The 23,517-nt window shown below is 39.2% G+C and overlaps 1 protein-coding gene across 1 annotated transcript in view; it reads right to left on the bottom strand.

The window, feature by feature from the left end:
* UBE2F (ubiquitin conjugating enzyme E2 F (putative)) overlaps nt 1-23,517 on the bottom strand; it is a 130,090-nt gene that overhangs the window by 86,414 nt on the left and 20,159 nt on the right. The window contains exons 3-4 of the mRNA XM_048870165.2: nt 21,589-21,618; nt 15,093-15,158 (exon numbers count right to left, since the gene is read on the bottom strand). Of these exons, the coding sequence (XP_048726122.1) occupies nt 15,093-15,158; nt 21,589-21,618 (96 nt within the window). The remainder of the gene's footprint in view (nt 1-15,092; nt 15,159-21,588; nt 21,619-23,517) is intronic.

Below are 23,517 nucleotides of genomic sequence, written 5' to 3'. Positions count from 1 at the left end.
AATCTCTGTGACAGAGACTCTGCCTTAACCATGATGTCATGCTGCCAGGAATATTGTCAGTTCCCATCTTCTGTCTTTTTGTCAAGCTTCCTGTTGAGCAGACAGCTCGTAAGGTGTCTCTATGGGTATGTCTACACCACAGTAAAAGACCTGTGGTCTGGCCACAGCTGGCTCATGCTCCGGAGGCTTAGGTCAGGCTGTGAGACTCCGCAAAGGGGAGAAGGTATCCAGCCCAAGCCTGAACATCTATACACCAATATTTTTGGTCCCACAGCCCAAACTCCATGAGCCCAAGTCAGCCGACCCCAGCTCTGAGACTCACTGCCACAGATTTTTTATTGCAATGTAGATATACACTATGACACAAGCAGCACATGTAAGAGACATAGGAGAGAGTCCAGGAATGGAAAAGGAGATGGTCATGGGATGACAGTCTGGGGGCCCTCCTGCTATCTGAGGAAGTGTGGGATGCTGCAGGGGTCATTGCAAGTGACCAGGATCAAACAAAAAATATCAGGATTCAATAATGTCATGGGATCTAAAGATTATGAGGACAGGCTGGGGCTGGTCTTCCCCATCCCTTCAAGCAGAATCCCCAGCTGCCTCAATGCAGAACTACAGAACATGAGTACACAACCCACACAAACTGTACACTTTGTATTCTGTGTTATAATTGAAATATATTTGAAAATGTAGAAAAACCATCCAAAAATATTTATAATAAATTTGAATTGGTATTCTATTGTTGAATAACAGTGTGATTAAAACAGCAATTAATTGCTATTAATTTTTTTTAATCACGAGTTAACTGCGATTACTTGACAGCCCCACAGAATATCTTTAAAATGTTTTTTCTCTTTAGATACAACTCATACTAAACGAAAATCACTACTACACTCCATGACTGAAGAGTCTTTCAACAAAACATCTCTGATTAAAATTATGTAACTTGCTACAGAATTATCAATCCTTCTCCCCAACAAATTTCAGATTTTACCATCTTTCTTCTTTGTATTTTTGAGTAAGGAGGAGTCTTCAATATGCCAACCACTGTTCTAAAATGAATACACCATCAACTTCCATCCATTGATTTTTTTTTGGCAATGCTGCTAATGCTAATTAAATCTTTAATTAATATATACATTTATCCTTACAGTTGCGAATTCCTGTTGATTAAATGGAGACAGCAGCGAGCTGGGTTTCATTCTAGCAAGCTATCAAAACAGATGATATTACTGAACTTGAATCATTCTGTTACAACAAGGCAAAGTGCTGTATTGACATACAAACTCAGTCCGATACCGTGGACTAATCAAAAATGGATGCCTAAAGTTCAAGACAAAGGGAGCTGCTGGATGCTCAACACTTTGAAAATTAAGCCCTTATTCAGCTGCCTAAATATGGATTCTAAATATAGATTTTGGAGCCTAATTTTAAGCACCCATGTGTGTTTTTAATAGCTACAAAGTCAATAACTGATCAGACAATCTCCTTTACAGACTATTTACAGCGGCATATGTAGTTGTTGTCCAGTATAACATAGGGTTAGAAAGATAGCTTGTCAAGGACAATGATGCGCAGTGTACTCAAGAATACTAAATCTCAAATGTGGTACAAAGCTTACAAAAATAAAGCATGAATCACTGGTGATAATGTGCTTCTAACTCTGGAAAACAAATGCTATACTCCACTAGACTGCAGCAGCTCAATAATGGTGATCTATCCCAATCAGCTGCACTCTGAGTGCTTTGGAGGGACATCTACTGCACTGTATCCATTCTTCAACTAATTCTTAAGTGTTCTGAAGATCTCTGAATATAATAGCAAACCATGTGCATGCTCAATTGATCCTTCAGTTGTGTCAGGCTGAACTCACTCAGAAGGTTACTAGTGTACACATCAAATAGTTATAATATGGCAGAGACGACAAAAAAATAAAATACATTATTCATTGTTTTCTACATCATAAACCATGCACCACAACTCTGTCCCACTAGGGATTGCAGCATTCTATTTTCCCTTTCAGCTGGCCTTCTGCTCATAACCCTTCACCAAACTACCTTCCTCCAATATAACCAGCCATACCACCAAACATCCACAACTACTAGCGTTTAGGTGGGTACTGGGGAGGAATAATATGTTAAAGGAGTGTGTACAGCAAGGTGACAGGCGTGCAGAATTACGGTTGCAGTACACGCTATATGATAGTTGTGCTCATGGTAATTTGTGTGCTAGTGAGTGGAGCAAAGGGTGTGTGCAATAGCAACTGACTTAACTTTTCATATCCTTGATTTTGTGGGTTTCTGTCAGGTACGTCACGTATGCAGCAATCTTAACTGCTTCACAATTCTTTTGTATTAATTATTTACGCCTCTATAAAAAAAGTGTTTGCAAATGTTCATGCATACACACATGCATTTATGTAAAAGAAAATTAAACCCACCAAAAGATCTACAGAATCTTAACTGACAAACCCACAAAGCAGGAATACAAATTCCAAAGGATTCCAAGCAAGCACAAGAGCGTGCACACGGACTATCACCTTCCCGCCAGATACAAACACGGAGAACAAACAAAGGACTCCAACTATCTCCTTGCATACTAAGGCCACCAGGCCGACAAAAAATAGTTCAAGAACCCCAGAGGAAACACAGGACCTCAATTTCATCTAGGAACGACAGGCCTGTTAAATCTACTCCTCAGGAAAAATGCACAAAAAATTGCAGATACAAAGAGGGCTGAACGTTAGGTAACCCTCAAAGTAAAATAACTAGTGAGCCTCAGCACACTTCATCCATTTACAAAGAGCGTGGGTCAGTATGGACTCCCATACCTCTGATCCAGCAAGTACAAGAGACTTATACTGTCACAGTGCAGGCCCATGGCATCAGTATGTGAGGCTGCCTTAAGGAGGGGGCAAAGGAATCCACTTTTCAACTGTGGAGAATGAAATTAAACTTCTCTCTCAATCTCTTAAACAGATTGTTAAAACAATCTTTTCCCCCCCCTTAAATTTGCATTAATCTATACTACTACACACTTTTTTCCTCTACAACTCCATGTGCACTTTGCTACAGTAGGTCTATATTATTTTTACTGTGTTTCATATTATAAAAAGATTTTTTAAAATATAATTAAAATTACAGTACAGGAATCTAAATTTAACATCCTTGTGTGGGGGAGGGAGGAGGAGGCAAGGACACCAAAGAAGCCCACCACAGTAGCATTTAATTTCAAAAAGGGGAACTACACAAAAATGAAGCTAGCTAGCTAAACAGAAAGTCAAAGGAACAGTCGTTAAGAGTGAAATGCCTGCAAGCTCCATGGAAACTTTTTAAAAACACTGTAGTACAGGCTCAAATTAAATGTACAGTAGAACCTCAGAGTTAGGAACACCAGAGTTACAAACCGACCAGTCAACCACATACCTCATTTGGAGCCAGGCGTATGCAATCAGGCAGCAGCAGAGACCAAAAAAAGCAAATAAAGTACAGGACTGTGTTAAATATAAACTACTGCAAAAATAAAGGGAAAGCAGCATTTTTCTTCTGCATAGTAAAGTTTCAAAGCTGTATTAAGTCAATATTTAGTTGTAAACTTTTGAAAGAACAGCCATAACGTTTTATTCAGAGTTATGAACATTTCGGAGTTACGAACAACCTCCATTCCCAAGGTGTCCCTAACTCTGAGGTTCTACTGTCAACCCCAAATTTTAAAAAATTGTAACAGGACCGAAACACGCCACTATGGATAAACAACAGATTAAAAGATGCGGTTAGAGGCAAAAGGCATCTTTTAAAAATTGCAAGTAAAATCCTACTGAGGAAAATAGAAAGGAGTATAAACTCTTGTAAGTCAAATGTAAAAGTACTGTATAATTAGGCAGGCCAAAAAAGAATTTGAAGACCAACTAGCAAAAGACACACAACTAACAGCAAAACTTTTTTACACTACATCAGAAGCAGGAAGCCTGCCAAACAATCAGAGGGTCACTGGACAATAAGGGTGCTAAAGGAGCACTCAAGAAAGACAAGGCTGACGTGAAGAAGCTAAATGAATTCTTTACACTGGTCTTCATTACAGAGGATGAGATTCCCACACGTGAGATATTCTTTTTAGGTGACAAATCTGAGGAACTGTCCCAGACTGAGGTGTCAATAGAGGAGGTTTTAGAACAAATCAATAAATAAATCAGTAACAAGTCACCAAGACCAGACAATATTCACCCAAGAGTTCTGAAGAAACTCAATTGTGAAATTGCAGAATTACTAAGTGTGGTATGTAATATATTGCTTAAATCAGCCTCTATACAAGATGACTGGAGGATAGCTAATGTAATGCTAATTTTTTTTAAAAGGCTCCAGGGGCAATCCTGGCAATTATAGGCCAGTAAGCCTAACTTCAGTATCAGGCAAATTGGTTGAAACTATAATAAAGAACATAATTATCAGACACATAGATGAACACAATATGTCGGTAAAGAGTCAACACGGCTTTTGTAAAGGAAAATCATGCCTCAGCAAACTACAACAATTGTTTGATGGGGTCAACAAACATGCAAGGGTGATTTAGTGGATACAGTGTACTTGGACTTTCAGAAACTCTTTGACAAGATCCCACACTAAAGGCTCTTGAGCAAAGTAAGCAGTCATGTGATAAGATGGAAGGTCTTGTTTCAAAAGACAGGAAACAAAATGGTAGTTTTCAGAATGGAGAGAGATTAATAGCAAGGTCGCCCAAGATCTGGGACCTGTGCTGTTCAACATATTCATAAATGATCTAGAAAATGGAATAAACAGGTTCAACAAAGAATTAGATAAGTTCATGGAAGATAGATGCATCAATGGCTATTAGCCAAGATGTCTACGCCTCTGACTACCAGAAGCTGGGACTAGAAGATGGGATGGATCACTCAAGAATTCCCCTTTTCTGTTCATTCCTCTGAAGCATCTGGCATCTGTTGGAAGACAGGATACTGTGCTGGATGGAGCATTGGTTTGACCCAGTATGATCATTTATGTTCTTAATCTGAATACAATGAATACAAATTATATACTACATATCACATTTCACTCATTTTAAAGAGACTAGCATGATAAACTTTTTCTCAAAAGACAAACCAGTATTATTGTCTTGCCTTATTAGCAGGAGTGGGCAATTTTTGCAGAGGGGCCACTCCACAAATTCTGGTAAGTTGTCATGGGCTGCACATTTCTACTATATTAATGGAGGGGGTGTGGGGTCTGGGAGGGAGTTTGGGTGCAGGAGGGGGTTCTGACCTGGGGCAGGGAGTTGAGGTGCGGGAGGGGGTGCGAGGTGCACGCTCTGGCTGGGAGGCGCTTACCACAGGCAGCTCCCGGCCATCAACGCAGAAGGGCTCAGGAAGGCCCCACACTGCTCCCGGAAGCGGCTGCGGTCAGCTGTTGCTGGCACACCTCTGTGCACCCTTGTGGGGAGAGGAGCAGCAGGTCTCCATGCACTGCCCATGCCCGCAAGCACCGCCCCCGCAGCTCCCATTGGCCGGTTTCATGTGACAGCATGGCATCCTCCAACAAGCGGTTAATCTCCCCAAAATGGCAGTTCTTTACCTTTGAGTCACAACACTACTATGGACTGGTACAGAAAGAATAAGGATACCATTTTTCCCTCAAGAATGGCAATACAAGGGAAAAGTTAAGGTATGTGAAGCTATTGCACCCATCAAAAATAGTGTTATAAAATAAAAAAAAATTAAAAATTATTATTTTTAAAAGGCTACTATATAGGGATGGCCCATAAAAAAAAGGTGTGGGGGGGGAGAGAAAAACCAATGTCCAAGGGAAGGGGAGGGATATGTGATTGCCATTCTCTAATTCCAGAGACCTCCTTTTTACTAGATAAAGTTATGTCTTTAAGCAGCACTCCAACAATGTATTCATCCCTTCCCCTTCCATTTTTCTTTATAATCTAAATGTATTACTAATTAATTAATGTTTGTAAGAACTGGAAGATTAAAAAGTGCCATGTAAGTGCTAAGTATTATTACATCCAATTTACTGTTTTAAGTGAAGAACATCCAATAACTAGGACAGGCCACAAAGAATACAGTTGAAAGCAGGTTCTACAGTCAGTGGCTCTGAACTTTCATACTTGCCAATATTTAAAGCAAAAATAGGCATATTTGGGGAAGGGGGGAAAAAAGAACCTATTAACTCAACTGAAATGTTAGATAGGCCTGAAACAAAGCTCATTCCTGAACACCCTAAATTATGGGGGTAACGTGGGGAAAACATTCAACTGGGAGAACATGTGGTTTACTTAAAAAGTGGCAACTGTTACTCAGACAGAGGCAGACAGCACTTCTGTACTAGCTTTCCAGTTTCACCCCTTGACTTTCCAGCAAGATCTCAACAAGTTTAAATCAGCAAATACAATTGGTTTCAGAGTAGCAGCCGTTATGTTCTTATGAAATAGCCTAAATTTTGGTGATTCTCAGGGTGCTCTGCAAGGCCTATTCACCCAGGCTGTGGGTGAGAGGGACATACTAGAAACTGCTTGTGTGTGTGTCTGTGTGTACAGGTTTCAGAGTAACAGCCGTGTTAGTCTGTATCCGCAAAAAGAAAAGGAGGACTTGTGGCACCTTAGAGACTAACCAATTTATCTGAGCATAAGCTTTCGTGAGCTACAGCTCACTTCATCGGACAACTGGTGTCAATGCGTTACATTACATTATTTAATCTAACATTCAGGGTTTTATATATAAATTACTGTACACAGACTAATTTCTAATTTAGGCAGCCTATGTTTCCATATATTAAAATGTTATATACATCAGACACTTTACTTACTACATTTAAAGCAAATACTTATCCTTTTTTAATTTAAGCAGATATAGTTTCTGACAAAAAACCTAGGGTTTTTTTGTGCAAGATTTGGAAATAAAATTTTTTTAGTGTGAGAGGTTAACAAGTGCATATTTTAACATTTATACAGAGCTTTTAATTAGTGGGGGTTATCTTTAGGCAAAATATCTTTTTTTGAGTAAAATATTAGTGTTTTAAATTGTTTGCCTTGAACTATAAAAAAACTGACTGCCTCTGACGCAATACACTCCCATAAAGTTTGTTCCAAGAAAGGAAGAAAGATCTGTGAGGACTGTTGGCCCCCTGGGCAAACATCAATCAACCCCAGAAAAACTTATGTTTTGAGAGACAAGATAGTATCTTTTATTGGATCAACTTCTGTTTCTCTCAGAAGTTTGCCCCATAAAAGATATTACTTCATCCACTTTGCCTCTAATACCCTGGGACCAATACAGCTCTAACAGCGCATACATGTTACGTTTTGAGTATTTTAGGTGTATATTTCATGAAGACCAAATATTATTCTCTTCAAACTTAAAACTCAGAACCTTGTTTGCACACCTGTCTGAGGGCACACACTGTACATATTAGCTACTATAAAACCATTTCTAAGGCACATATTAATTTACAAGCATCCTAATTCTTGACAGAGGTCCTGAATCAGATGAGAGAGACAGTATTCATTAAATGCAAATCTTCATTTATGTTAATGTAAATAAATCTATTACAAGTCTGACACAGCCAAAAGGCACATGTCCAAAACAAACTTCTGTGACAAATAGAAATAAAAAGCATAATTACTGTTCTAACTGGATTTCTGCAGTTTAGTATAATAATTTGTATGTGACAGGGTCCTCCCTTTCACGAACAAGCAGCAGAACTCTGATAATTTTTGGCTATATCTAGGCTGCTTCCTACTGCTACAAACTGAGTTGACATTAAGCTTTCATAGTTTCCTATAATAAGAGTTTGATCCAGCAAATACTTAAGACTGGACCGAGTGTTTGCTATTTTGAGGTAGTTAGAACAGGGAGTGGTCATAATCACTCTGCTGACCATAGATTTGTCCTTCTGCTTCCCTGATCAATTTTTTTTTTTTTTTTTACCATTCTGAGCTTCTGATTTATATTTATGACTTATGCAATTTCCCCTTTCTCCCATTTGTGTGTGTAAAAAACATGCACGCCCCCCCTCCGCCCCCCAAACCCTTCATTTCCTCTCTAAGACAGGTTGGATTTAACCAATGCTGCCTTCTTACTGGATTGTAGCTTTTTAAGCATCTAGCAGAATGTTCTTGAACAACTCCCCATTATCATTCACATTTTCTGTTTAAATTCACTTTCCCAACTGACCTGACTCTTTTTTTTTTCAGCTTTGTGAAATTGGTCATTTTAAAGCACCACACATCTATATATTACTAGTTTGGACTTTATTCTGTTGCACGTAACAAACATGATAGTGTCATGATCACTTGTACTTAAGCAACCACTAATTTTAGTTCTGTGATCAATTCCTCTTTCATCGAGAGGAGGTCCAATATAGAATCCCCTTAGTGTTGGCTACAACACTTTCTGAGTTGGAAAATTATGACCTCTAATAATTAGAAATTCTGAGCATGTTTTTTAGTCCTGGCAGCATAAGACCTCCAGCATGTGTCACTCAGACTGAATTCCCCCGTGATCACAAAGCTTTTTTCCCCCTACGTGTTATGGATAGGTGCTTCAGAAGCTGGTCATTCTGATTCCTAGTGGGATTTGGTGATCTGTGGCAGACACCAACTAGCATCCCATTTTGGTCTTTATCTATTAGGTCACTGATTCATAAACATTAAGATCTTTTTTCTGAATTGCCAACAACTCAAACAGGTAATGACATTTTTGACAGTGCCATTTCCTCTCCCATTTTGCCCACTCTATCATTCCTAAACAGGTTATAGTAATTGATTTTAACATTTCAATCATGTGACTCACCCCCCCCCCAGGTTTCAGTAATACCAACTAGATCAAATTTATGCTCATAAATGAGCAATTCCAATTCCTCTTGTTTGTTACTCAGGCTCCTAGCATTGGCTTATAGGCAAATACAGAATTTCTCCTCAAGTCTTTCCGTTTCTTGATTTATTTTGTTCTCAACATCATGATTGTGTGTGCAAGGAGTGACTTTATGTTCCCCTTTTTCACCTTCCCCCTTTTTTTATTAGTTTGATGCCCTTCTGACTACTCTAGCCAGCCTGCCTCTGAGAAGACAGTTCCCCTTCTATTGGAATAGAGGCCAGAAGCCATCCAAACTGTACAACCCCACCACTCCCCACAGAAAGTGGAACAATGTTCAGTGAAATCAGAGCCTTCTACCTTACCCCATTTACCTAGCTAGTGGTTTACTTCCTGCATCTTCTACTTTGCATCTTCCTTCCCTCTCAGGACAGGAAAATCTCCAAGATTACTTGGAGTTTCTTCTTCTGCAGCACCCTTCTGAGTTCTTGAAGTCATCTTTAATCTGAGAGATATCCCATGATGCAATGACATTAGTGCTGATGTACACCATCATCAGTGGATCCTGGCCCATTGACATCAGAAGCCTATTCAATCTGACAGGGACATTTCATATCTTGCCTCTGGGATGACAGAATACCATCCTGTTGGCCACCTGTGCCTTGCAGAACGCTCTTTCCATTCTTCTTAGCATATAATCCTCAACAAGGATTATCAGTCTTCCTTGGACTACTGAAGATCTCTTTGTGGGCAAGCTTGATTTTCTTAAAAGTTGGGTTGAGCAGTCAACCAGATATACAACTCTCCATTCCATTCGACAAGATAGATCTTCGCTGGTATCTTCTGTAGTTTCTATGCTGATGACATGGTATTGATTGGAAATTGGAGCTTTATAATTGCCCTATGAAGGTTATGGGGCTTAAAAGATAAGATCCCTACTTCTCTACTTTTGAAGGTTCACAAACCAGGGCAGTCAACAAATAGAATACCTTTCATGTCAAGTGAAAAGGAACAGCAGCAGCAACTCAAAAGTTACAGTCTGCAAATTAGGATCCAAATGAGAACTATATTCTTAACTGGAGGCTTATAGAACCGGTAGTAAGCAAAGAAGAAAGTAGACTGACAGTTTTGACAAGTAGGCATAACCCTTCCAGATTTTCTTCCAGTGATTTAAGATCCACTTCTAGAGTTAAATAAGATTATTAAATCATCTGCAGAAAGCAGACCACATTTGTTACAAATCTCTCTGTTAACCATAAGAGATTAGTCTAGCTTTCCCCGTCTTCTTTCAAGGTCTGGCGGCACTTGTGTCCTATTGCTGATGAAGGCTCAGCTATCAACCCAGACGGGGTTGTGTAGGTGGAAGCAGACACTTGCCTCTTACTGTTTCATCACATTAATCTTGTGCATCCCTTCAACTTTGTTCATGTGCAATTCCCTCTCTGACCTCTGATTAATTGTGGAGCCATGCATCTGACCCTAGCAATGGAACAAGAAGAACCTCAGCACTCCAAACTCTGTGCTCCACCCTTTTCAGGATCAGAAATATGAGTGAAGTGGGTAATGCTGACCCTGCAATTTTTAGCAGTAACTGAAGCCTACATTGCAGGTATCTCCGTGCTTTTCTTAGTTTTAACCGACTACTGCTACAAAAATTGAAAAAACAAACAGTAATTGGTAGAAGCAGCTGCGGCCATGATGATCTTCTTGCAAGACAGAGCAACTGGCTCAGGGAGTCGGCAGAAGGAGGAAACAGTCCAGATAGTGACAGAAGTCAGCGATGTTTCTGCTTCAGGAATAATAAAGAATATTTTACTGCCACAGCTGACACATTTAATTTCACTGTTAGAGACATTAAACTAAGATTGGGTGGCTTATCTGTATGGCACAAAGCTAATTCCTAAATGAATAAGAAACTCCCCAGAGCACAGGTTCACTGTAAGTAAAAACTGGTTACATAAAATAAGTATTCAGCCTCCTGACGTAAGATGTTCTTTGTATGCATTTTCATTTCAAACTCATATCCTTCCTTGATAATTATGTGTTGCAGGAATTAAAACAAATGGATACTGATATATGCTGACAAAGGCTTCGGTGGGGAGTGAACAATGAAAGAGCTGCAGCTTTATTCTGTAAACTAGTGAACATGTTTCTGCTTTATCATTTGTGATAAAATTTATTTTCCCATGTACCTTTTTCTTGAAGTGCCTAGAAAAACTTATTTTGATTGTCTATTAAGAACTTGCCATAGTCACCAAGACTATGTAAAACAAAAAGCATCTAAGAACAGAGATTTTAACCACAAAGCAAAACACGACAACAAAATCAGGCGCACCAACTCTCTACATCAGATTTTGTTTAAGACGTTAAAAACCCCAAATAGAGCTATTCTCTCTTTCCCTGAAATTGTAATGGGCAAACTATGGCCCGGGGTGGGCAAACTATGGCCCGGGGGCTGCATTTGGCCCTCCAGACATTTTAATCCAGCGCTTGTACTCCAGCTGGGGAGAGGGGTCAAGGGCTTGCCCCCACTCCGTGCAGCTCCGGGAAGCAGTGGCATATCCCCCCTCCAGCTCCTACGCGAAGGAGTAGCTAGGGGGCTCCGCACTCTGCCCCCGCCCCAAGCGCTGCCCCCACAGCTCCCATTGGCTGGGAACCGCAGACAATGGGAGCTGCGGGGGCAGCACCTGCGGACAGGACAGCACGGAGAGCAGCCTGGCTGTGCCTCTGCATAGGAGCTGGAGGGGGGGACATGCTACTGTTTCTGGGAGCTGTTTGAGGTAAGCGCCACCTGGAGCCTGCCCTCCTGACTCCCTCCCACACCCGAACCCGCTACCCCAGCCCTGATCCCTCTCCTGCCCTCCGAACCCCTTGGTCCCAACCCGAATCACCCCCCCCGCCCAATTTCGTGACCATTCATGGCTCACCATACAATTTCCATACCCAGATGTGGTCCTCGGTCCAAAATGTTTGCCCACCCCTGCTCTACACATTAGGATTCCTCCAGAAATTAGATTAACTAGTACAATTTATTGCAACTTTCACTTCCAGTACAAGTTGAATTTTTAACTAAGTCATTTTCCAGCTTCTAAAATCGTAAACAGAATGTGAAAGTTTAATCCCATCCTCAACGTTTGTCATCGACTGGCTGTTTCATGGCAACTTCCATACCTTGGCCAGACACAGATGGCCATCCACAACCTATACATAAACCAAACACCTAGCAGACCCTCTGCTAATGGAGTGAACCAACAACAAACAACATTGGTCCTCCATGTTCTACACTAGCTACCAATCCTTTCCTAGTTATTCTTCAAAGTCTGGATCTCCAAATCCTAAATAGTGACGTACCATAAAAATACTACAGAAAAGGTTTAAGGTATAGAATTCTCTGGCACCAAAAATCAGGCTGAGTCCAGCTCTTGCCCTGTAATTTGAAAACTGCAAAGCTGATCCTTTGGAAGGCATTCCCTTCACCACCAAGCTAGAGAATGGCCCCATTAGGACACTTCTAGAAGTGAGCACTTAATTTAACTACTCAAAGTGGCTTTTAAATATGGGAAAGAGGAGGAAAACTGGCTTCTCCTGAACAGGTAAGTTTAAGGTTTGCGGGTATTACAGTAACAGGTTCCTCTGGTGCATATATAATACCAATCTGAGTCAGGACAATTCTGGAAGAAATACTTACCCAACTCTCTGCTATCTCAGTAAAAGAACACTATGAATCTCCCTGGTCACTCAATAACAGATCTAAAAGTTGCAATTCTTCAACAGAAAAGCTTCAAAAACAGACTCCAACATGAAACTGCAGAACTGGAATTAATTTGCAAACTGGACACCTTCAGATTAGGCCTGAATAAAGACTGGGAGTGGCTGGGTCATTACAAAACCTAAACCTTATTTCCCCAATACTAATTTCCCCCTACTGTTACTCACACCTGCTTGTCAACTGTCTGAAATGGGCCACTCTCATTACCACTTCAAAAGATATTTTTCCTCCTGTGGCATCCTGCTGTCAATTGAATTGTCTTGTTAGACTGACCTCACACTTGGTAAGGCAACTCACATCTTTTCATGCATTTATACCTGCTCCTGTATTTTCCTCTCCATGCATCTGATGAAGTGGGTTCTAGCCCACAAAAGCTTATGCCCAAATAAATTTGGTAGTCTCTAAGATGCCACAAAGACTCCTTGTTGTTTTTGCTGATACAGACTAACACTGCTACCACTCTGAAACCTGTCACTATGATTGTGTGCCCCACTAACCGTAGCTATTTGGGAGGTTCTTTTTGGCTTGTTTTACTACATTAAAAGCAAAGGGTTTTATTATGTTCACATGAACAGATGCATGGGTTAAGTGGTACTGGATCACAGGTTTTGTAACTGAATTATGCACAGCTGAAAATAGATGTTTATTTTGATCAGATTGTAAAAGCCAGGACTTCAGCTGTGCAGCTATAATTAGGTTAACAAAATGTTAACTAAAAAGAATAAAATCACCTCTCTCCGTGTAATCTCACCTCAGTAATGAAGCTAACACAATGATCATCATCATGAACATGAACAATGCATGTCCCCTTGTTTAGCTGTAGTTTACAGTTACAGAAGTAAACTATTGTGCACTACATAATCCACTTCGGGTTTAATACAAAAAAAGAAAAAGCCATCTTTGTTTCACAGTTATGATATCGTTAATTTAGATCCTGGTGACCTTACAGAAAGTCAACTAAAATTTTCCACAGTATTATGAAAAGGCATCTGTTAAACTCAAGGGCAACAGTTGGCACATACCAACAGATTTGATGACCTTCACATGTATCTAATTAGTCTACCCTCTACACAACCAGTTGCTAATATGAAACTTTTGTCATGTTTAATACATTCAGTCTTTGCTATCAGTTTTAGTGTACTCAATGGGGCAGTCTTGCCAAATTTTCCAGTCCAAGAAAACACAAATTAAACTGAAAGAGTCAAGATTTCTATTGCCAACTACATGTTATTTTATCTTTACTAATGAGTAACAGTGACATCTAGTGTCTGCCTGGTTTAACTATTGGTACCACTACCAAATTAGAACGGTCATTATTATTAAAACATTTTTATAGCACCGTAAGTTTAAACTGTGCTTTACAGATAAGATATGTTTTCTGCGCTGATCAGCATGTTGTTTACTGGCAACAGAGATTAGCACAAAATTACAGGGACAGATCTTAAAAGTTCAGTGCAATTAAAAATTACAAAAAAAATCTAGAGTCAGAAGGAAGACTATCTATTCTCAACACACAGTACTTTAATGCCTGAACCTTAGCACTTTATACTTTACAGCTAAGTGTTTCCATTTAGACAGTTTCACAAAATCTCAGAGACAGGACCAAGTTCGGTGGGAGTTTGATCAGGGTCTTAACCAGCTAATATTCTGCACAGCTTTACCAAAAAGTTATGTGGGGATATACCGCAGTTCTGGTTTCCTGTTCAAATGTAGTGGCTTTAAATTTTACACAGCAGAACCTCACTGTGAAACTCATCAGGAAATGATGAACTCTGCAAATCAATACGTAAAACTTAGCACATGTATCGAAAAAGCAGCTTTCATTTTCAAAAATTGCAGTTTGGTTTTTATTACTGATCTATTTCATGGTATGCTAGCAAATGGTTTGTTGTATATTTGTTTTTAAAAGGGTGGCTGCAGTATGAGACCTCATGACAGCACAGTTACTAATATTTGCTAAGAAGGTAGCAGAGACCACTCTTTTTCTGAAATGTGTAGATTTGTGAAGTACTCCTGAAATATTTTTAAAATTTCTCATCTATTTTGTCATGTCTCCATTGAATTAATCGCCCCAAAAAAACCTGCAATAAAGAGTTCCTTGTAAAACAGTAACAGTTTATGACATATCGTGAACAAAATCATTTCTGCTGAGAATAGTTTCAAGTGTCTATTTCTGCAGTTGAACTCCTTCAAGGCTGAAGCTGAGCCAAATCCAGCTTGCTTCAGCCTATAAAAACTGGAAAATGAGATCTAAACATCTTTCTAGCCTCTACTGATGTTTATACTGAAGACTCCAGTTCTCAAAATCAACATGTAAACTTTACCATATGCCCCAATATAATAAATTCACTGCCTAAAATTTGCTGCCTTTTTTAGTTGTATATTACCTACAGAACCCAAGCAGCCCATACTCATGAACAACTTTGACAGTATGTGTTAATCTTAATCCATTCCAGTGTTTCATTTAAAAAAAATATTTTAACACATTACCTGGGGTTACAGTTAGCTGAAAGTAATGGAGCTTGTTTGGATCTGGAAAATTCACTTTACATGTACCTGCAAAGGAAAAAAAAATTGCAACAAACAATGAATGAAAATCTCCTCTTTCAATCTTCTGGCACCCAAACATACAACCTAGTCAAGTACTCTACCTTCATTCAGTGAGTAATGCTTTCGTTCTGGTGAGCTCATTTGCTGGGATTTTTTTCAGTCCTCTTAGTTCCCCTCCCTAAATAGCTTGGGGTCAATGCAATTCATGTCATCAAATCACCCATATGCTGGTGTTATGATCAACAGTTATGAAGAAGGAAAGATGTACTAGTAAAGGAAAATAGGCCATGTTCTTTTAAAATGCTAATTAGGTCCAATTATAGCATGCAAACAAACTGTTGCCACAAACAGATACGAATCAAAATTTAGAAAGGTGGGACATACAGAACCAGTAGGGTTTCCCTCAAAGTTCTACAGGTGGCAGCTCCGCTATAAACTTTTCTGTCCCAAGCAATTCCTCAACTGAAGGTCAAATGTAGTCTCCTTAAAGGAACGTCAAATGTGAATTGCCATATTGAAACGGACCGATGGTCTATCCAAGTACAGTAATGAGCCTCTGGCAGTGCCATGCAGCTGATGCTTCAAAATAAGTCAAAAAATCCAGAGCAGATTTGGCAAGTTACACAAATATAAACCTTTGGATGGAGAACCCCAGACCATGACCAGATTAATGCCCTGAAGCACAAAGACAAATATTAACTTGTAATTTTCACAATCTAGTTTGAGCAACTGCAAATATTCCTCTTCACTTAAAACAGCATTTGAAGGAAAAAAAATCTAATCACTTGTGGAGAGTAAAAAGATTTTCCAAGTAAATGGGGAAGAGATCAATGCCATAAACTGATACAGATTTATATAAAAGTTGGGTAGCCCTTAGGGTTAAGTACAATTCTGGAATTCTCTAAACACCAGACCAGGCCACATGATGTCTGTCACCCCTAAAACATAGCAATATTCTGTTTTTCCCCCCCGCTATAGAAAGTTTCACATTTTAAAAGCAAGACCTAAATCTCTCAAAGGTATGCTTCCTAAGTCACTTCCTTCACAAATTGGACAAAGACTGCTAATTCACTGTGTAAACCTTAATTTTTTTAATTTTATACTGTCTAAAAACCTCCCCTTGCCACACCATTTGTATCCATAAAGAAAAGCAGCCTCCAAGACTGTAGTGTACTGTAAGTCACTCAGGAGTTGATTGGCATAAGATAGTGTTATAGCAAGGAGAGTCCTAGCATGACAAAGCATGTCTTTTGTGGCATTGAAGGTTAGTAGTTAATATTTCTGAACATCAGGGTTTCTAACTGGGTTATAATAACTTCTATCACAGCCTATGGTATACATCATGCTGTTCTGCATTCCACATCACATTAACTAAAAATACTATTCACACCCACACAGTGTAATAACAGCTGAGCTGTACTGAATAGAATATGCCTCCATGACCCAGCCTTGGTGCCAGCGGGCAGTGATTTTACAGGGACCTCTTGGGTTGGATATCTGCATAATAATTCACCAAAGGGTGGCATGTCAGATCTATACAGAGAGCCAGTAGCCAACCGGTCATCATAATTGTGAAATGTAGGTATGGATAACATTTAAGGAGTTATGTACCTAAACTGAAAATTATGCTCCCAATGTCTTGGAGTTAAGGCAGGTCACCAGAAATCTGACCATTAGTGTATTGCATGCCTCACACATACATGCCTGTATGCCTATTTGGATACTGAGACAGATGCAAACGGAGTGATTCCAAAATCTACAAGGGAAGACATTTACAGAAAGAAAAACAGCAAAATGTCCTGCTTATGAAAAAGGATTGGCCTGGTATATCATGGAGCACAAAGATCACACTGAATCCTTCCCTTAGGAGGCCAGCTGACAGAGTGCATGTCTGTGAAAGAAGGGCCACAGCCAGCCTAGCTACAAAGCTCTGCAAAATATTTTTGGTGAGCAATACTTTATCAGACATGAGAGTAACTTGTTAATAAGTCTAAGCTCTAGAATGCACATTATGATTTTATTTTATATGTAACCATTCATTTCCAATACTTCTACTTGCTACTAACTGAATCTCCATACTTTGTTAAATAAACTTAATTTGTTTATAGTGAAATCATATTTAAGTGCTGTAAGTTAAGTGGAGTGATGATCTGAGATGGAACTGATATGCTAGGGAGTACTGTTTCTTGGGAAGCAGTGAACTGGTGAATACTTTAAGTGTCTACTAGAGTAGGGGCTAGACATCCAAGAAGATGCTTGGAGGGCTCAAGGGCTGGAGAGTTCCTATCACTAACCTGCAGAATGACATCAAGGTCTGTGACGCCAAGGGAGGAGTGCTTCGTTGCCCATGGCTGGCGGAGTTGGGAAGTTGATCCACGGCAGGCACATACAAGGCTTCCTCAGGCTAAGGGCAGCACATTTAAATAGCAAGGTGCCTAACAACTCTGGGTTCCCTGGGAAGTATCACAGCCTACCAAAATGTGTTATTTCAACTGTCTTAGAGAGCAAATCTGTCTCTGTACCTTGGTCCCACCATCGTGGCACAACAAACTCACACAAAACCATTATGCCTGCCACAGTAACAATTTCAAAGCCATAACAAGTTACCAGACCAACAAGTTCTTCCTCTGGAAACAGTTATCTAAATCATTTTCTCTTTATGTGATTTTTAAAAAAATAACGTAAAGGTCAGTGAGTTCAAATTTCAATGACAGTTTCTTGCACTATTTTGGCCTTAAAAACAGTATTTTTGGGAGACCAAACAAGCTGAAATCCCATTTTGCCTGCATGTACCTTTTAATATAAAAAGTTAATTTAATTTGTTATACAACATTTCAACATCTAAGACATCATATAGCCTGGCAGGGACTACTTGAATCTGGTGACTACAGAATATCATTTTAGAGTAACTGCAGCCATTTAAATCTTCAAATTCATTTATAAAGCTACACAGTCAGTACGTACAAAGCTAACTCAGCAATACAAGAGCAGCGTGCAAAGATGCCGTGTTTTAATCCCAATGTCTTCTAAACAGAAGGTACAGACAGCATTTAACCTGTCACCTTAACAGGCCAAATCTCCTTTATTACCATCCAAGCACAAACTTTGCCAAGAGTATTTGGTAGTTTTGTCTATATTCTATTCAAGATGTTATACCATAACCACAGTATCTGAGCACCACTAAGAGCTAGTTACTGTGCTTATGTTCTTGAGACAATACAGGTACAGACTGTTTTAACAATAGTGGGAAGAGGTGTAGAGGAAGAAAAAAGGAGGGAAATAGGATTTCTCAGGGAATTTGATAATGGGATACAGTCCCAGACCAACAATGATCAAAAGTCAATAGCATCTGAAGGCTGTTTGGTGGCTTATGTGGAATGAACGATGGATATGAGCCTGCAGCATAATGGCACCTTTGTTTGCAAACTACACAAACAGACTAAATAATAAACGGACATGGCAACTAAATTACCTTCTCACCCACAGAGGGAGTTTTTGCTGGTCAGGATGGAGACACATTTGCAAGATGCTATTCGAAAAATCTCTACTGCTGCAGCCCTGACCATACCTATTGTGTGGATTTCATCCTCCAGGCTAGTAACTTACAGTTTTTTAAATTGAGAAATTAAATAGCACTAAGCTGTCTGGAAATGTAGGTACAGTGTTGACACAAGAGCAATTCTCTAGCACAAAACCACAACTATTCATAGATTTTAAAGGCCAGAAAGGATCATCTGTGATCATCTAGTCTGACTTCCTGAATAGCAAAGGCCACAGACCTTCCCCCAAAATAATTTCTACTACATATCTTTTCGAAAAACATCTAATCATGATTTTAAAATGGTCAGTGATGAAGAATCCACTACAAGTCTTGGTAAATTGTTCTAATTGTTAATTACTCTCATAGTTTACAACGTGTAGCTTATTTCCAATCTGAATTTGCTAGCTTTCACGAAAGCTCATGCTCAAATAAATTGGTTAGTCTCTAAGGTGCCACCAGTACTCCTTTTCTTTTTCCAATGGATCATATTACTCTACTAGATTGAAGAGTCCTTTATTAAGTATTTGTTCCCCATAAAGGTACTTATACACTGTAATCAAGTCACCCCTTAGCCTTTGCTTTGTTAAGCTGAACAGGTTGAGCTCCTAGATCTATCACTATAAGGCATGTTTTCAAATAATTTTTGTGGTTCTCCTGTGAACCCTATGCAACTTATCAGCATCCTCCCAGAAAAGGACACAATACTCCACCAGCGATCACACCATGCCAGATACCAGGGTAAAATAACCTCACTATTCCTACTTGAAATTCCTGTGTATGCATCCCAGATTCACATTAGTTTTTTGGGCCACAGCCTCACATTTCGAGCTCATGTTCAGCTCATTATCCAACACTACCCCCAAATCTTTTTTAGATCTATAATCAAGACAGGTTTAAAAAACAAAAGGAATTGCATAACGTTTTAGAATATTAAATCCATGTCAGTTATAATGGACTACCTCAAATTTCTAATTAACATTTCCTCACCACATATTTTAAAACCCCACACACATTTAGATATTTTAGTTTGGCTGTGCAATTTATTTTGTGGTAAACAAATCTAACAACATCCACCCATGCATATAAAGATGCATTAGACATCAGATATTACCCAGAGTTACAGACATAATGGGGGGGGGGGGGGAGCCAAAATATCTGACTCCAGATTGGAATATCCAATGACACTTTGTGATATAAATAGCCATTTTATAGGTATTTATTTGAAACCTAATTATGTTTAAGTTGAGTAAACACAGTAGTATATAATAATATTTCTACTATATAAACAATGCACAAAAACACAGATAGGTTCCTTTATAAAATTAAGCAAACAGCCAAATGTGTATTATGCAAAGATATCACCATGTCTGCATTAACTTAGCTTTTGACTTCAAGAAATAATGCATCCAAAAAGCTGAAATTGCAGCAAAGCACAACAAAGAATATAAATATTTTTTTTACATGCATGTACGTGTTCATTATTAATCAGCTTAGGAAGTGTCTCCATGCAAAAAAAAATAAGTATTTTTATTAATAAAGTTGAACATACTCTTGCACAATACAAAATACTTCTATACTTAGGTAAAACTGAACAAAACAGTGCAAATGTGAGATATTGAAATATCAGCATTAATTTACCTTCTCTTTTTCAATTACCTTTCCCTCTTGCATGCTCTCACATTCCCTAGTGGCCAGCATCAACTTTTGCCCCTCCTCCTTTCTCCTCCCCACCCAGCCATCAGAAGGCAATTCTTTTTAGTAGTAGTTTCTTACACTGAGAAGACTGAATTTGAGGGTAAGGAGTTGCTCCAGATTCAGAAACGTTACAAGAGAAAGTAACAAGTCAGGGACTTAAGCAGCACCACTCAGATGCTTTGTCTACATGAAAGGTATTTTTTAAAAAGCTTCTCTCATATAGAAAAATGTCACACTAGCTTTGTCTACACTACAGTTTATCTGCCAATATAACTGGAAACAGAGTTCAGTGCTCTGCTTTTGACTATGGTTTCTGAAATGGAGCTGAACATGGTTTTTCTTGCAAGCACAGACAAGGACAATAGTGTCCAGCAATGGTTCAGTGTACCCATTGCCAGTACCCATTCTACGCAATAAATACAAGCCTTTAGAAACTTGCCTCATAATCCTGTGCTAAAACAGCTTTTTGTTTCACTCCAAGACAGCACATTCCTCTTATGCTAATACAGAATAATAGAGATACTCAAGGGGTCCAAATGATGACTGCTGTGAGAACAGCAACTTTGAATTTCCAAGATTCTGTGCACTTAAAATCCCAACCAAAACTCAGCAAGAGTAATTTTTCCACATTTAATACATGACTATCTGCTTTACAGATACTAGTTTTCACAGGAGCACCTACCATTCCTTGCTCCTGTAAGAACACAAATGCTGGTCTCACCTCTTAGGATTTTTAAGTAGTGTTCCTAATGTTCTAATCTAGTGATTGTGTCAAGTGACAGCGGCCTGAAAGGGATGAACTACAACTATTTAGTCGGTTTTACAGAAACAGTTAACGGTTAACTCTTCTTTATCCTTTAATTCAGTATCGCTCTTATCTTGGAAATTATAGGGAGAGAAGGGAGGAGGTACCTCCCTCCATTCAGATAACAGAAAACCTTTAATCCCTGGAATATTATTGGAGAAGGGAATTTTATTTCCCCAAATCTAGAGCAGTATAAATTAAAAATAGTTACCAAGGGAGGCTAATAATTGCTTTGTGATAACTTAACCCCTAGAAGAAATATATACATTGCCAACCCAGTGAATGCTTAAAAAGGATGTCACAGTGCTCAAAATTATCAATCAGAAAACAAGCAAGCAGTCTCCATGCTCTTTATTCTTTTTCTTAAAATGCATAATATTGAACACCATACTTACAAGGTAAATTAACTTCAAGTTCTGCAACCTCTGTTAAAAAGAAAAGAAAGATTACTGTTAATGTTGGCTTCATGTTGCATGTGAAAATAAAAAGGTCTGAATGGACAGATGTGCTCAGTTTAAACAAACTTTTTTACTGCTTTAAAGGTATCATTTACTGTATTCAAGATAACTCCTCTTCAAATCCCTCCTTAACCACACTTCTTCCGGAAATTCTTTTTATATGTTCATCACCAACTTCAACTTTTCCTCATACCCCTTGGACAGATGCTTATGGCAAGGGCTGAGAGACCAGGTCTTTTTAAGACAGGGTGTGTCTGGGGAAGAATGTCTTTGGGAGCATAGAGCTCCACATTCAGGGTTCATAGGACCTACTAGTGGGGGAGTTTTAAGTTATTACCAAAAAGTAAACATATCTTATTGTGTTTAAGTCTAACAGTTGAGGAAAACACATTACTAGCAGCAAAAAAAAAAAAAAAAAAAAAAAAGTCATGTCATTCTATTGGCTTGCAGTTAAATGATAATTTTTAGGCCATTTTTAAGGAGCTCTTAACCTACCAGACCAACCTTGCTCTCAAACCTAACTTATCTCCTCGGTGTATTTCATCAGTATACAATGCTTGGCATAAAAATGCATAGCTACAAAAACATATGCACAGCAAACCTCACTGTCCATAAAATAAAAAAACATGTCACATCAGTGATGGGAAAACCCCATATATTCAGAGATCGGATAATCGCTCTAAGTGTTAGATACTTATTTGACATTTTGAAGGCTTCCACATTAATCCCTACCCTCCCCTGAATCCAGGAATGACATGGTATATGCTACTAGCAGGTAAAATCATGGTTTTTACCGCCCCAGGAAAAACTAGTTACTCCAAGTTTAAGACATTTTCTATTTTAAAAACTCTATTTCATTAAGGCACATAACATTACACTTAGTTTTAATTACATATTTAAATTGTGGTTACATAAGACAGTAGGTTCGTAGTTTAATTTAGGCTTGTACAAATAAAAACTAAAACTGCAGTGGGCATAACACTAATAAATATATACATATATATACACGGTAATTATAATACGGAATGTCAGTATAGATTTTGGTTTGGTATTTTCCTCCAGGAAGTTATACCTCTTGACTCATAGTTCAGTTTTCAGTATTATATAAACAAAAGTTGAAAACATCGGATTCATTGAAAATGACAATAATGCAGAGTTGTAGGCTTGAAGTATTAAGCAATCAGAAGCATGCACAATTACAGATTACCAGTCCAGATCCATTTGACCATGCAGCATTCTGCAGCAGACGAACAACTTTGATGTAGCTGACAGATGGAGCCTATTCCTGACTTTTGAACAGAGGCATCCAAAGTTTGAAAAGATTTGTTCTGTGCTTGCTGAACTTGTTGGACACTGGTGCAATCATTTTTCCCCAGTTTAACCTGGGTTTAACCCTATACTTACCAGTGTCCACCCCAAACTACTTTCCCCCCCCAGGAAACGGCCAAACCTGCCTAGATCCTCTCTAACTTGTATTCTTAGGGGAAGCCTCGTAGCCTGATGCTGCATTAGGTGTGAAACCAGCCACTTAAACCTCCTCCCTCAACAGCTTCCTATGTTTATCCCCCTGTCACATTGTAGGTTGTAAACACCACCTGCCCTGCAACCTTGGGTGCCTCACAATGCTTTGCTGTTGTACCTCCCAACCAGGGCTGCTCCCAACCAGCCTAACAGTACGCAGGTTACACCCCAAGTGCCTATGTAGAGCTGCAGCCCTGGTCCAGCCACTGTGAACCCAGCAGCCTGTCAGCAACACACCAGTCATACTCTGGCTTCCACCAGCCTAGGTTACCACTTGCAGAGTGACCCCAACACACTACTAGTCCCGAATTTTCCCAACAATGTGTGTCCTGCACTGTCCAACCC

The sequence above is a fragment of the Caretta caretta genome, chromosome 11, assembly GCF_965140235.1.
Source record: "Caretta caretta isolate rCarCar2 chromosome 11, rCarCar1.hap1, whole genome shotgun sequence".
Lineage (NCBI taxonomy): Eukaryota > Metazoa > Chordata > Testudines > Cheloniidae > Caretta > Caretta caretta.
The sequence above is the reverse complement of the archived record's forward strand: the minus strand, read 5'-3'. Positions and strand labels throughout refer to the sequence as shown.